The sequence below is a fragment of the Lontra canadensis genome, unplaced genomic scaffold, assembly GCF_010015895.1.
Source record: "Lontra canadensis isolate GAN:19392208 unplaced genomic scaffold, GSC_riverotter_1.0 scaffold24, whole genome shotgun sequence".
In the NCBI taxonomy this organism is placed as follows: domain Eukaryota; kingdom Metazoa; phylum Chordata; class Mammalia; order Carnivora; family Mustelidae; genus Lontra; species Lontra canadensis.
The window spans coordinates 21338818-21355444 of record NW_022631018.1 but is presented as its reverse complement, the minus strand read 5'-3'; the positions used below and the strand labels follow the sequence as shown (position 1 = coordinate 21355444).

Genomic DNA, 16627 nt, shown 5'->3' with positions numbered 1-16627 from the left:
TCAGCAAAACTAAGAGTTGGGGTTTTTAAAAAGATAAAGTTAACAAACTTTTAATGGACTTACAAAGGAAAAAGAAAAAGGATTGAAATCAAATTACAAATGAAAGAGGAGACATTACAGTGAATACAACAGAAATACAATGGATCTTAAGAGACTAAGATAAATAATTACAAGCCAAGTGGATATCCTAGAAAAAAGAATAAATTTCTAGATACATACAACCTATCAAGACTGAATCATGAAGAAAAACTGAACAGACCAATAATGAGTCAGCAGATTGGATCAATAAGCACAAACTTTGCAAAAAGAAAAGCCTAGGACCAGATGGTTTCACAGACTACTCCTACCAAACACTTAAAGAAGAATTAAATGCCAATCCTTCTCAAACTCTTCCAAAAAGTTGAAGAGTTACCCTGATACACAAAGCTAGATAAGGACACTACAAGGAAAAATATAAAACAAAAAACTACAGACCAGTATTGTTGATGAACAGAGATATAAAAATTCTCAATAAAATACTAGCAAATTGAATGCAGAGCACATTAAAAGTATCACATAGCACAACAAAGAAGGATTTATCCCTGGGATGCACAGATGGTTCAGCATACACAAATAAAAAAATATGACACATCACATTAGTAGAATAAAAGACAAAAATCATATGATCATCTCAGTAGATGCAGAAAAAGCATTTGACAAAATTCAGCATCTTTTCATATTAAACTCCTAGGGACAGAAAGTAGTTAAATTGAAAATTTTACTAAGAATATCATACTCAACAGTGAAAAAATGAAAGCTTTTACTCTAAGATTAGCAGCAAGGCAAGAAATGCTCACTCTGGACACCTTTATTCAATATAATACTGGAAGAACTAGCCAGAGAATTTAGACAAGAAAAAGAAATAAAGGCATACAAAATTGGAAAGGAAGACATGAAAATGTCTCCATTTACTGAAGACATAATCTTATATCCTTAAGACTACTAAAACACTATTAGAATATGGACCACATCTTCCTTATCCATATTCAGAATAAATGAATTCGGTAAAATTTCATGATAAAAAAATCAATACAAAAAATCAGTTGTACTCCTCCCATACACTAACTATAAAAGGAAATAAAACAATCTCATTTATTATAGCATCAAAAACAATAATATGCCTAGGAATAAATTTCACCAAAGAAGTGGAGGATCTATACACCGAAAACTGTTAAGACACTAATGAAAGAACTCTGAAGACACAAATAAATGTAAAGATATCCTGGGCTCAAGGATGGGATGAGTTATTATCATTAAAATGTCCATACTACCCAAAGACATCTATAGAGCCACGTCCTCTGTCAAAATTCCAATGTCAAAAAAATCTCCAATGTCAATTTTTCATAGAATTCTAATTTTTCACAGAAATAGAAAAAAAATACAAAAATTCACATGAAGCAAAAAATGAATCAAAACAGCCAAAGCAGCCTTGAAGAACTATAAAGCTGAGGCCTTATACTTTGTTTTTAAAATATATTACAAAACTGTGGTAATCAAACAGTATGGTGTTCGCATAAAAACAGACATAATAGAACAATGAAACAACTAAGAGCTCAAAATAAATCCACATATAAAGGTCAACTAATATTTGACAAGAGAGCCAAGGATACTCAACAGGAGAAAGGACAGTTTCTTTAAAAAAAAAAAAAAGCGGGGGGTGGGAAACTGGGACAACTGAATACTCACATACAAAAAAATGAAATTGGACCCCTAATACCACTCACAAAAATGAACTGGACTTACAAAGGAAAAAAGAAAAAGGACTGAAATAAAATAATCCTTAGAATTAAGGACTTGAAAATGTAAAATTCCTAGAGGAAAAAAGTTCCTTGACATCAGTTTTGGCAATGATTATTTTGGAAATGACACCAAAAGCACAACCAACAAAAGCAGTTATCAACAAGTGAGACTACATCAAATTAAAAAAGCTTTTTTACAGCAAAAAACAATCAACAAAATGAAAAGGCAACCTACAGAATCAGAGAAAATACCTGTAAATCATGTATCTGATATGTGGTTAATACCTAAAAGGTGTAAGAAACTCAAACTCAATAGCAAAAAAAAAGAAAAAAAGAAAAAAAAAAAGAAAAAGAAAAAATCTAATTTAAAAATGGACCAAGGGGGGCGGCCTGGGTGGCTCAGGTCATGATCCCAAGGTCCTGGGATTGAACCCCACATTGGGCTCTCTGCGCAGCAGGGAGTCTGCTTCCCCCCTCTCTCTTCCTGCCTCTCTGCCTACTTGTGATCTCTGTCTATCAAATAAATAAATAAAAATCTTTAAAAAAAATGGACAAAGGATCTGAATACATTTTCCCCAAAGAAGATGTACAAATCACCAATAGGTAAGTACAAAGGTGCTCAACATCACTAATCATTAGGGAAATGCAAATCAAATCAATACCACAATGACAGATCACCTCATACCTCATAAAGCAGAATGGCTATTATTAAAAAGATAAGAGAGAAATGCTGGCAAGGATGTGGAGTAAAAAGAATGTAAATTGGTGGGAAATTTAAACTGCACTCTTGGTACGAATGTAAATTGGTGGAACCACTATGGAAAAGAGTATGGAGGTTTATCAAAAATTTAAAAATAAAACTACCATATGATCCAGCAACACTATGTCTGGGTAAAAGGAAATGAAACGATGATCTCAAAGAGCTATCTGCATTCCTGTGTTCAGTGAGGCATTATTCACAATAACTGAGACATGATGCAGCTTAACTGTCCATTGATGGACGAACAGATAAAGATGTGGTACACACACACACACACACACACACACATACACACCCTGAAATATTATTCATTAAAAAAAAGGAGGATATTCTGCCATTTGTGACAACACAGATGGACCTTGAGGGAATTATTTTAAGTGAAATCAGAGAGAGGAAGACAAATATTGTATATTCTCACTTAATATGTGGGATCTGAAAATACCGTACTCCTAAAAACAGAGTAGACTGGTGCTGGGTTGTGGGGGAAAGGGGAAGATCTTAGTCAACAGGTACAAACCTCCAGACATAAAACGAGTACGTTCCAGGGATCTAATGTAAACCATGGTAACTACAGTTAACAAAACTGTACCGTATATTTGAATGTTGCTATGAGAATAGATACTAAGATTCTCACCATAACAACAACAAAATGGTAATTATGTGAGATGAAGGACATTTTAACTAACCTTACTGTGGTAAACATTTCTGCAATATATGTGTGCACCAGCTCATCACACTGTGTGTCTTCACCTAACACAGTGTTATATGTCAATTACACCTCAACAAAACTAGAAAAAAATCATTAGTCAACTACAAAGCAGGAGTCGAAGGCACACTTAAAATCCCCACATTATTCTCACTAATGTTCATAAGACTTTGCATCTCCTACAATGATTGTGAAACCATACTACTGAATTGTTGAGCTCTCAATAAACCTCAGAAAGAAGAAAGAAACTTTTATGAATCAAAAGAAGTTTTTGAAAAATCTTTTAACGATTTCTATGAAAACAAGTTAAATAAGATACTAGTACTATTAGAACTAAAATTAGTTAATATTAGTCTTCAAGGGATCAGATTGTCATTATTGAAAAGGACAAACACTGGATTAAAAAATCCTTTCTGAGGGGTGCCTGGGTAGCTCAGTCATTAAGCGGCTGCCTTCGGCTCAGGTCATGATCCCAGGGTCTTGTGATCAAGCTTCGCATCAGGCTCCCTGCTCAGCGGGAAGCCTGGTTCTCCCTCTCCCACTCCTCCCTGCTTCTTTTCCTTCTCTGGCTGTGTATCTCTCTGTTAAATAAATAAATAAAATCTTTAAAAACAATCCTTTCTGAGTAAGTAAATTACAAGTATATACACATTTAAGAGCTGATTAGGGCCTTTTTGTGGAAAAATAGCAGAATGAAACTTAAAACATTATTACACAAGCTAAAAACAAAAGAATTTACAGCATATTAAAATTTAGAGACTTTTCAATTATTCCGATACTAGTTTTACTGATCTGAAAAAAAATTGAACAAAATTAATGTAGTGTAAGCACTTTGTTGTGTCTCTCATTGCTTAGGAAATCATACCTCGTAAGAGTTGTTCCTGTTTTACCACAAGCCCCTGGTATTTTTTAAAGGTTTTTTCATAATCTTTTCTCAAGGTTTGGTTTTCAGGGTCTTCATCAAGTAAGCAACTTCAGTTAAGGATCATCTATACTCACTGAAGCAAAGATAATCTACTGAAAAATACCATGAAGAATAGTACTATTGTAGTTCATGTGCAGTATTATTTAGCTATTTTCTCTAACCAACCATTTAAAACTCAAATATTCATCTTTGCACAACAATTGTTAGAACTTCTTAACCAAGGGCTCAAAGATATGCTTGGAGACCTTGGGTGAACACATGTTTGGGTTGTTACCAAATACCTGAATCCCCAGAAATTTTATGCAAATATCTTACAAATGCATACAAGTCTCTTTCAACATAGTAACAACTGGATCCATGAACCGAAAGGATTACTGCGGTACAGAGTGTTGTAGTTAATAAGAATCCTAAATTCCACCTCAGACATATGCCCAGAATATTCAAAGAATGTTGATTAGATCTAAAGCTCTTTCATACCCTCTTAAAGACTTGATAGCAAAAGACAAATATCCTGAAGTTAGAGGTCAACAAAAATTTAAAATTATATCTTATGGCCCCAAATAATCCCCTGGACACCTGTAAAAATAATCAATTATTTCAGTGTGACTTCAGGATCCCCAAGCACTTAAAAACTTCCTCCTTGTTGACTGCTGCTTGTGTCAAAACACAAGGAATCTCCTGCAATTCAGTATGTCTTATAATCCACGATATGTCATAATTCCATTGAAGCATTTTCCATTCTTAGTGACTCATGAATAACAATGCCTCTTACAGTCAATGGCAGCTGACACTCGTAGGAACACGGTGTGTCCTGAAATATCAGTTCCTGTCACTGAACAATCACAAAATATAAATTAATGATTGCTAAAAGTTCCGTTAGTAGTTTTTTCCATACCCCACCTATTTAATAAACTTTGGGTATATTAGGAGACTTGTGACTCCAGAAAGGATCTAAAGTCTCCAGGATTATTGAACTGTCCACAGAGTTTAATTCAACACCAATCTAGAATGTCCAAAGCTCATAGCACAAATAGAAAATTTCTATACCTGGAAAGATCCTAACTAAGAAAGGTCAAAGCTGTGTGAGTGTTAGGGTACACTTTTAGAATATCATGAGGATTCCACGATGGAGAGGCAAGAAATATATGATACTCTGCACAACAGGAATACTATTTTTACTTTTTAAAAGAGATCAGTAAATATGGGGTTCAAAAAAAATTACCAGTATGGTTGCTGAATAAGCCTTATGAAAAAGCAAGGGCCTTCGATCTAGAAAAATTAAACTGTAGAAGCAATATGATGAATATGTTCAAATACAAGAAACGTGATGTTTAAGAGACTCCCCTTAAGTCTATATTGCTCTAGCATACAAGATCAGATTCAAGGGACAGAAGTTATTGACAAGTGGATTTTAATACACTAAAGCAAATAACATTAGTAATAATTAGGATATCAAACCAGAGAAAGAACTAAATCAATAAGCAGTGACATTGTCAAAGAAGAGAGTAAATAACCAAATTGTAAGGGAAACTGCAGAAAAGATTCCTGATTGAAGGATAGGTTAAAATAGATCATTTTTTAAGATTCTTTTCCTTGGTTCCATCATTCTGCAGGCCTCTCAAATGTATATGTATTAAGAATTTTTGCACTTACTTATTAGCAAAATAGAATTTAAAACTCTGTTCACCAAATTCATACCCATTCCAATCAAAGTCACCTTATGACATAGACAGAACTACATAAACAACAGTGGTGAGTCAGACTTCGGCTAACCAAAGGACCTTCGGGGACATAATGATATAGCCACTCACCAGTTCAATTACCTAGGACCATTATTATCTGCTCCTTCTATCTTATCAACTAATCAAAGAGATAAAAAACATACGTCAAACTATATTCATTCTGATAGTCTCACTCTTCATCTTAACCTTCAACACTCTTTTATTTTTCCAAATAATGTAAATGGCAAGAAAAACCCCAAACTATCCCACCCCTCCAAAGCTCACAGAAACAATACTGGGGTGAAATGCCACTTTAAAAGGATATCAGCCTTCTTCTTCTTAGAGAGTTCTTCTTGCCACAGCTCATGTCTTTTTAATTCATGATCAATGATATTCATACACAGAGCTCCAATTTTATAGTGAGTGATAAGTCCATGAAACTGAGAAAAGCTTTAAGAAGAGATTTTAGTTATGTATTTGAAGCAATGTTTTTTACATTCAGGAAAGTTATTTTGGATAAACACTTGAACATTGGTACAATTAATGTAGAACATAAATGTGATATATATATTTCAATAAATGAATACATCCATGGTATACTATGAAGACCTGAAATTATAAGATTACTTTATATATATTACCCTTATCTGAAATAAAATTATTTTTAAGTTAGAAATGAAATAAAATGCATTTTTTGTAGTCAACCACCATTTTAACTGTGCAGATACTCTCAAACAGTAGTTTCAGACTATTGTAAAATAATAATGCAACAATACTAATATTCAATAAAATAGATTACCAGAGAGTAAGCCAGTAAAATATTAGTAATCAGGTTTTTACATATGTTTCCTACACAATTCATTCATACATGTATTTATTCAATAAATACCTATCTGTTAATGCTGGCACATTTTTAGAATAGAGGCAATTCTCTGGAGATTGGCTAGAAACTTTTCACAATGTCTCAGTAAACATCTTTCTAGAGAATATATATAAATAAACAGCATATATGGATACACAAGTTATATATACATGTATACATACATATATACACATATAGAAATATATATACACACATATACCTATATATACTGGCACTTACTCTGGGTCATGCTTTACTCTAAAAAGTATCCAAAAATAGTATTACTATTACTATCCAGTTTACAGACGAGGAAATTGAGGCACAGAATTATGTAATCAAGAACACACATGCAGTAAACAGCAGTACTTGGATTCAAATTCAGTCTATTTCCAGAGTCCCTACTCTTAAATTCTAAACCAATTTCCTATCCTATTCTGTGTATATCCATGTACATGCATGGATCAGCATAGACTGAATGAAGGACAGAACAATGGAGAGGGCAGAGAAAGGGAAAGAGAGTAAGAGTTCAGAGGCAGGGCATGGGCAGACACATAGGAAGACCGAGCAAACCCATAATCCACAATCCAAACCACTGACAGAGTGAAACACAGATAGACTTCTACTTTTATTTCCTTATTTTTATACTTACCTGGAAAAGCAAAAAAAGATGTAAATTATATTTGTAGCTAACTCAACACTTTGTTTCCAGTCTTCTCTTAGGACTCTTGCTAATGCACCAAGGGCAGTTTCTAAAGAAAAAAGGAACATGCAAAAATGATCAATCGCCTTGCCTGAGGTATAAAGGGTGATTGGTTTTAAATGTCTACTTATTAATAAATAACAAAGCTAAGATAGAACTGGGACAAAAAAGGAGGATGCTTCTTTCCAACACAGAAAGCTGTTTTTAAAGCTGAAATGCAACTTTTACTTAGAAACCCTATCTATGATTTAGATAAAGTAGCATAATAAGGACATTATGAGTGACAAAATAACAAAAAGACCATTTCTTTCTTGTTTGTATTTCCACTTGTAATCTTGCTACTGCAGTGACATTTTTTGTTTGTTTCTTTACATCTGATTTAATGTGTTTGTGAAGAAGGAAAAAACTAGAATGAGCCTAAAAAAAAATGAACAATTGAGCAGGCTAACACTAGCTCTACTGAAGCAAATTAATAACCAGCTAAAGCTTATACACACAAAAATAAATCTATTTTAGTATTATGTTAAATTAATGCCAACAGACATAAATAAAACAAATCTTTTCCACAAAATTAGCTTCAGGGTAGAATAAACATCTCTGCTAGATTTTTATCTTTAGAAGGGGAAAAACTTAGTGAACTGATTAATGAGAATTACCATATACTAAGTAAACATAAAGCAATGAGACTGGTTTCAAATTAGAATTGTTATATGGCTTACCAAATCTTAAAATATTAAAGCATTAAAGGAAATATCTGTGTGTTATACAGAGATCATAATTCAACTTTCTATAATAGGTACTCAGAATCTACTGCACTTCATGGACTGAGTTATTGGTATTTGTTATGGTAATGAAAGTGTTCAACTTATTTGTGCTCTGTGGCCATTCAGATTATGAAACAAATATCATTAATCTACTTCGTGAGGCATTTTTCAAACTAGAAAACATCCTATAATTTCATGTTTATACTCACAATGCAGAGTACTGGTATACCATATGATCTGAACAAATCTTCTGAAGTGAAGTAAATAGGTAGGCAATATACATTAACATGTAAAGGCTCCACAAAGTTTTACTTAATAAAAAATCTAGTTAACTCTATTCATCCAGCATTACTATTTCACCACTATAATCCAGGGGAAACAGTATTTCTTAGAATATACAGTTGGCCCTTGAACACACTGGCTTGAACTGTGTGGGTCCATTTATATGGGGATTTTTAAAAATAAATATGTATTTTATCTTATGATTGAAAAGTAAGGTAGAAGTTGCCAAATGACTAGAAGGGAAGGCAAAGGAGAGATGCAGTGAAGCCTGAAATAGTAGGGCTCTTGTGTGCTCCTGGCACTCCTCACCCCACTCACTATCACTGAGGTCTTGAACTGAGAGATGCAAAGGAACCAGCTCTGGGGAGAGATTCTCACAGCGGTGGTGGGGCAGGGCCAGTCACAGGCCAAAATTGGCCAAGGACCACAGAATAACCCGCCTTTCCCTTACACACCACCCCCCACTCCTCCCCAGGGTAACAGGTCCAGAACACTGGAGCCAAGAGCAACAGGTGGGAACTGAGCATGTAGAATGGACAGCAGGGGGTGCTGTCCACGGTGCTGAAAGCTCTCCAAAGTGGGGAGCTAATACATCCAGGGAACTGGCAGTTCACCACTTGACAGCATCTCCTAGAAGCAGAAACTGCATTAGAACTTCATAAAGGGGGTCTGATGGAGCAAGCAATCTAGAGAGACAGGTAAAGGTGTTCTGCCTTCCCTTTAATTATAATTAAAATTCCATAATTTTTAGAGCATATGATAAAGTGATCTCAAAAATCTCAAAATAATATATTAAAAAAATGTACAAGACCAGTAACACCTATTTTTAAAAAATCAATAAATTGGAACACTTCTCCTACCTATTCTAAAACTCTATTCAAAATACAAAACAAAACATCACATGCACATTATCAAATAGATCAATAGAAAAGAAAAGAAAGCATTAAAACATATCTATGAAAGTATCAGAATAGTACATGGCACAGAATAAGCTTTCAAGAAGTATCTATTGCATAACAGAATGCCAGGCATTTAACAGAAAAGGCATTTCAAATCTTTGGAGGAAGAAGGAGTTATTCACTAAGTAGGTTGGAATAACTGGCCATTGAACATGCAAAAAATGTATACCTCTACCTCTTACTTTCAACAAAAATGAATTCCAGAACCAAGCATTTCTGAAACAATGGTAAAGACCTCCAAAAATACACTCCTCCACAAGTGAATTAAAACACTGGTAAAAAGTGCCATTAACTTTTTTAGAACCCTGGAAATTAACTACATTTTGCAACAGTTAAGAAATATGGCTGAACCTTAGTAAGAGCAGTAAAAACTCTGTTTCAACTTGCCCTAATTTTATCCCCTCTGTGTAACTTTGTGGAAGCCTTGAAAACCAACAGCACTGCAATTTTAATATCTGTGAAAAAGAGCACCATAGCAGCAACTGGAAGAGGCAGAACAATATGGCACTCCTGAAAACCCCTACTCCAGTGAGCTGTCACTATGTGACCTTTCTGGATATTTGCTGGAAAGCTCCATTCTCAGGGTTTGCATTTATTCCACCTGACTCAGAAATTGCTTTGTACAGGTTTATACCCAGGGCATTTGTGGAAAACCACTGATGGCAACATTGTAACTGCATGTGGTAGCCTTGCCAGTTGGGGTTAACAAGAGTCTGACCAAAACACCTTAAAGGGAAAAACTTGGGGAATGAGATATTTACAAGGTCTTTGAAAAGCTCCAATAAATCCCTGGGAAACTAGAAGGCCATATACATGTGCAGGAATGTGCTGATACCTGGGAAAGACCTAAGAAAGACCTACTCTCTCATCTCTGGCCAACCCTGAGGCAATGGACAAGCAGGAATTAAATGCAAAGGGCTTGGGAGTTCCCGGCAGGCTCCATCAGTACAGCATGAGACTCTTGATCTCAGGGTCATGAGTTCGAGCCCCACTCTGGGTGTAGAGATTAACGAAATAAGTAAAAAAAAAAGTTTTGAAAAAGGTAAAGGCTAAGGTCTTGTAAACTATCTGCTTAAATACTGAAGACATGCTCCAACAGACACACAGACAGAGCCCCTCACCAGAGGTTGGGACACTTAGGGCCAGGCATTTAAAAAACCTCTATCCAGGGGTGCCTGGGTGGCTCAGTGGGATAAAGCCTCTGCCTTTGGCTCAGGTCATAATCCCAGGGTCCTGGGATCGAGCCCCACATCGGGCTCTCTGCTCCTCAGGGAGCCTACTTCCTTCTCTCTCTCTGCCTGCCTCTCTGCCTACTTGTGATCTCTGTCTGTCAAATAAATAAATAAAAATATAAAATAAATAAATAAATAAATAACCTCTATCCAGGGGATACAGGTATACTGGAGCAAAGTCTTTACTATTCAAGTTAAATTACTATTAATTTGAACTACATTATTTTAATTTAAGATGGTAACTGTAATTCTAGGGCAAACACTCAGAAAAGAATTCAGGAAAACATAATAAAAGAACAGCAAAAGGATTAAAATGATATACTAAAAAATGCCCATTTTACATAAAAGAAGGCAGTAATAGGGGTTATAGAAACAAAAATGATAAAAGATATAGAAAACAAATACAAAGTGTTAAATAACAAGCTTTATGAATAATTACATTAATGGTAAATAGACAAAACACTCTAATCAAAAGGGAGAGACTGGCAGAATTTTTAAAAAAAGCATGATCCAACTATATACTTTCTACAATACAAACATTTTAGATTCAAAGGCACAAATAGGGTGAAAGTAAACAGATGGAAAAATACAGGATATAAAAAAGAGACAACAAATTGAGAAAAACTATTTCTAAGCACATAAAAGAAAAAGGATATAAATGATATAAATTTATATACTAAATTATTTATGTAAAAAGGATATATTTATATAAGTATAAATATATGTATAGTCACACACACATACACACACACACACACACACACACACGAATACTTTAGACAGGAATACAGACTTCACAGGGTAGAAATTCCAAAAGTGACATGAGGAAAAAAGCAAATTTCATTAAAAATCAGGCAAATGCAATTTAAAACAAAGAGAACTTGTTCATTACCATAACACAATGTAAAAAAATTTTAAGTTTGATTGCTTTCATATTTCACTGGTCTGGGGACAGAGCAGCACAACCATTTTGGAAGGCAGTTTGGCAAAATACCTTAAAACATTATGACCTGTATTTCTGTATGACCTCTGTTTCTGTGTACACACCTTAAAGAACCCCTTGCTTGTGATGAAACCAGGGAGGAAGACAAACCATAAGAGACTCTTACTCTTAGGAAACAAACTGAGGATTGCTGCAGGGGATGGGGGTGGGAAAATGGGGTAACTGGGTGATAGACACTGGGGAGGGTATGTGTTGTAATGAGCACTGGGTATTGTATAAGACTAATGAAACACAGACTTGTATCTCTGAAACAAGTAATATATTACATGTTAATTAATTGAAAAAAATAAACTCAATAAATTAAATAGGCTATGGGATTCATGGAATTGAGTCGGAAGAAAAATAAACACAAAATCCTGTGGTTCAAATTACATAAAAACAAACAAAAAAACCTAGTTTCTTATTCTTTTAGCCCCAGCTTCTGTTCAGTTTAAATGCAATAGGATTCTGGTCCCTGCTGCAGGAACGCAAGTGTCAGTAAATATCCTGGATCCATGCTTCATTTTTCTTTAAAGATTTTATTTATTTATTTGAAAGAGAGAAAGAGAGAGATATCACAAGTAGGCAGAGAGGCAGGCTCTCCACTGAGCAGAGAGCCCCATGCGGGGCTCGCTCCCTGGCCCCGGAGATCACGACCTGAGTTGAAGGCAGAGGCTTAACCCACCAAGCCACCCAGGCACCCCTGGATCCATGCTTTAAGTAGATGGCTTTATGTCTGAAAGAAGAAGGAGGAGGAGAAGAAGGAGAAGGAGGATGAGAAGAAGGAGGAGGAGGAGGAAGTGGAGGAGGAGGAGGAGGAGAAGGAGAAGGAGGATGAGAAGGAGGAGGAGGAGGAGGAGAAAGTGGAGGAGGAGGAGGAGGAGGAGGAGAAGAAGGAGAGGGGAGAAAAAGGAGAAGAAGGAGGAGGAGGAGGAGAAAGAGAAGCAGGACAAGGAGAAGATGAGGAAGAAAAGATGTACAAAGATGTTCACTGAAGCAATGTTTCCACAGAAAAATTTGGAAACAATATAATGACCAATCAATATGGCTAAATGGCTAAATGGGATGGCTAAAGCTTATATAAGCTTCATAAAAAGCAGTAATAAAACATAGTTTAAAAACTATTTAGATTACGGGGCACCTGGGTGGCTCAGTCGGTTAAGGGTCTGCTTCTGGCTCAGGTCATGATCCTAGAGTCCTGGGATTGAGCCCCACGTCAGGGTCCCTGCTCAGTGGGGAGCTTGCTTCTCCCTCTCATCTCTGCTTGTGCTCTCTCTCGCTATTTCTCTCTCTCAAATAATAAATAAATAAATAAAATCTTTAAAAAAGTTATTATATTATATATATCCATTTGCATGTAATCTCAAAACATTACTATAAGAGAAAAAATTAACAAAAAGTAGTATGATATTATTAAATTTTTACAAAATAATACTATATTAAAAATTCATATATATGTGTATATATATATGTGTGTGTGTGTGTGTGTGTATATATATATATATATATATACATATATATAAAGGCATATATGAAAAAGATCTAGAAGAATGAACAGACTCCAAACTCAGATTATAGAGTAATGGTCAACAGGGGTTCGTGTGTAATATTCTAATTCTTTTTAAAAAATATATGAGTTGGGACCAGATGGACATCACAGATATATTCAGAACATCCCATCCCAAATCAATAGAATACACATTCTTCTCTAGTGCACATGGAACATTCTCCAGAAGATATCACATCCTGGGTCACAAATCAGGTCTCAACCAGTATCAAAAGACTGGGATCATTCCCTGCATATTTGCAGACCACAATGCTCTGAAGCTAGAACTCAGTCACAAGAGGAAAGTTGGAAAGAACCCAAATACATGGAGGCTAAAGAGCATCCTACTAAAGAATGAATGGGTCAACCAGGAAATTAAAGAAGAACTGAAAAAAATTCATGGAAACAAATTGCAATGAAAACACAACTGTTCAAAATCTGTGCGACACAGAAAAGGCAGTCCTGAGAGGAAAACATCTAGCGATACAAGCCTTTCTCAAGAAACAAGAAAGGTCTCAAATACACAACCTAACCCTAAACCTAAAGAAGCTGGACAAAGAACAGCAAAGAAAGCCTAAACCCAGCAGGAGAAGAGAAATAATAAAGATCAGAGCAGAAATCAATGAAATGGAAACCAAAAGAACAATAGAACAAATCAATGAAACTAGGAGCTGTTCTTTGAAAGAATTAATAAGATTGATAAACCCCTGGCCAGACTTATCAAAAAGAAAATAGAAAGGACCCAAATAAATAAAATCATGAATGAAAGAGGAGAGATCACAACCAACACCAAAGAAATACAATTATAAGGACATATTATGAGCAACTCTACGCCAGCAAATTTGACAATCTGGAAGAAATGGATGCATTCCTAGAGACGTATAAACTACCAAAACTGAACCAGGAAGAAACAGAAAACCTGTACAGACCCATAACCAGTAAGGAGATTGAAGCAGCCATCAAAAATCTCCTGGGTGGCACCTGGGTGGCTCAGTTGGTTAAGCAACTGCCTTCAGCTCAGGTCATGATCCTGGAATCTCAGGATCGAGTCCCACATCGGGTTCCCAGCTCCATGGGGAGCCAGCTTCTCCCTCTAACCTTCTCAGCTCTCATGCTCTCTCTCACTCTCTTTCTCTCTCAAATAAATAAATGCAATCTTTAAAAAAAAAAAAATCTCCCAACAAACAAAAGCCCAGGGCCAGATGGCTTCCCAGGGGAATTCTACCAAGCATTTAAAGAAGAATTAATTCCTATTCTCCTGAAACTGTTCCAAAAAAATAGAAATGGAAGGAAAACTTCCAAACTCATTTTATGAGGCCAGCATTACATTGTTCCCCAAACCAGACAAAGATCCCATCAAAAAAGAGAATTACAGACCAATATCCTCGATGAACACAAATGTGAAAATTCTCACTGAAATACTAGCCAATAGGATCCAACAGTACACTAAAAGGAGTATTTACCACAACCAAGTGGGATTTATTCCAGGGCTGCAAGGTTGGTTCAACATCCGCAAATCAATCAATGTGATACAACACATTAATAAAAGAAAGAACAAGAACCATATGATACTCTCAATAGATGCTGAAAAAGCATCTGACAAAGTACAGTATCCTTTCTTGATCAAAACTCTTCAAAGTGTAGGGACAGAGGGTACATACCTCAATATCATCAAAGCCATCTACGAAAAACCCACAGTGAATTTCATTCTCAATGGAGAAAAACTGAGAGCTTTTCCGCTAAGGTCAGGAACACAGCAGGGATGTCCACTATCACCACTGCTATTTAACTTAGTACTAGAAGCCCTAGCCCCAGCAATCAGACAACAAAAAGAAATGGAAGGCATCCAAATTGGCAAAAAAGCCAAACTATCACTCTTTGTAGATGATATGATACTATATGTGGAAAACCCAAAAGACTCCACTCCAAATCTGCTAGAACTTGTACAGGAATTCAGTAAAGTGTCAGGATATAAAATCAATGCACAGAAATCAGCTGCATTTCTATACACCAACAGCAAGACTGAAGAAAGAGAAAGTAAGGAGTCGATCTCATTTACAATTGTACCCAAAACCATAAGATACCTAGGAAAAAACCTAACCAAACAGGCAAAGAATCTGCACTCAGAAAACTATAAAGTACTCATGATAGAAATTGAGGAAGACACAAAGAAATGGAAAAATGTTCCATGCTCATGGATTGGAATAACAAATACTGTGGAAATGTCTATGCTACCTTAAGCAATCTACACGTTTAATGCAATCCCTATGAAAATACCATCAATTTTTTTCAACGAAATGGAACAAATAATCCTACAATTTATATGGAACCAAAAAAGACCTCAAATAGCCAGAGGAATGTTGAAAAAGAAAGCCAAAGTTGGTGGCATCACAATTCCAGACAATTCAAGCTCTATTACAAAGCTGTCATGATCAAGACAGCATGGTACTGGCACAAAAACAGACACATAGATCAATGGGACAGAATAGAGAGCCCAGAAATGGACCCTCAACTCTATGGTCAACTAATCTTTGACAAAGCAGGAAAAAATGTCCAATGGAAAAAAGACAGTCTCTTCAACAAATGGTGTTGGGAAAATTGGACAGCCACATGCAGAAGAATGAAACTGGACCATTTCCTTACAACACACACAAAAATAGACTCCAAATGGATGAAAGACCTCAATGTGAGAAAGGAATCGATCAAAATCCGTGAGGAGAACACAGGCAGCAACCTCTTCCACCTCAGCCACACACAACTTCTTCCTAGAAACATTGACAAAGGCAAGGGAAGCAAGGGCAAAAATGAACTATTGGGACTTCATCAAGATCAAAAGCTTTTGCACAGCAAAGGAAACAGTCAACAAAACCAAAAGACAAGTGATAGAATGGGAGAAATATTCACAAATGACATAGCAGATAAGGGGCTAGTATCCAAAATCTATAAAGAACTTATCAAACTCAACACCCAAAGAACAAAGAATCCAATCAAGAAATGGGCAGAGGACATGAAAAGACATTTCTGCAAGGAAGACATCCAGATGGCCAACAGACACACGAAAAAGTGCTCCACGTCACTCAGCATCAGGGAAATACAAATCAAAATCACAATGAGATCCCACCTCACACCAGTCAGAATGGCTAAAATTAACAAGTCAGGAAATGACAGATGCTGGCAAAGATGCGGAGAAAGGGGAACCGTCCTACACTGTCAGTGGGAATGCAAACTGGTACAGTCACTCTGGAAAACAGCAGGGAGGTTTCTGAAAAAGTTTAAAACAGAGCTACCCTATGACTCAGCAATCACACTATTGGGTATTTACCCTGAAGATACAAATTTTAGTGGTCCGAAGGGGCACATGCACCCGAATATTTAGAGAAGCATGTCCACAATAGCCAAACTATGGAAAG

The 16627-nt window shown here is 35.9% G+C and overlaps 1 protein-coding gene across 2 annotated transcripts in view; it reads right to left on the bottom strand.

The window, feature by feature from the left end:
* The window catches only part of KIFAP3 (kinesin associated protein 3), a 184874-nt gene that overhangs the window by 127479 nt on the left and 40768 nt on the right, over positions 1-16627 (bottom strand). For both annotated transcript variants that reach the window (XM_032863012.1, XM_032863013.1), the window contains 3 exons: positions 7402-7501; positions 6216-6340; positions 4110-4208 (listed from right to left, as the gene is read on the bottom strand). In XM_032863012.1, coding sequence (XP_032718903.1) covers positions 4110-4208; positions 6216-6340; positions 7402-7501 — 324 coding nt within the window. The remainder of the gene's footprint in view (positions 1-4109; positions 4209-6215; positions 6341-7401; positions 7502-16627) is intronic.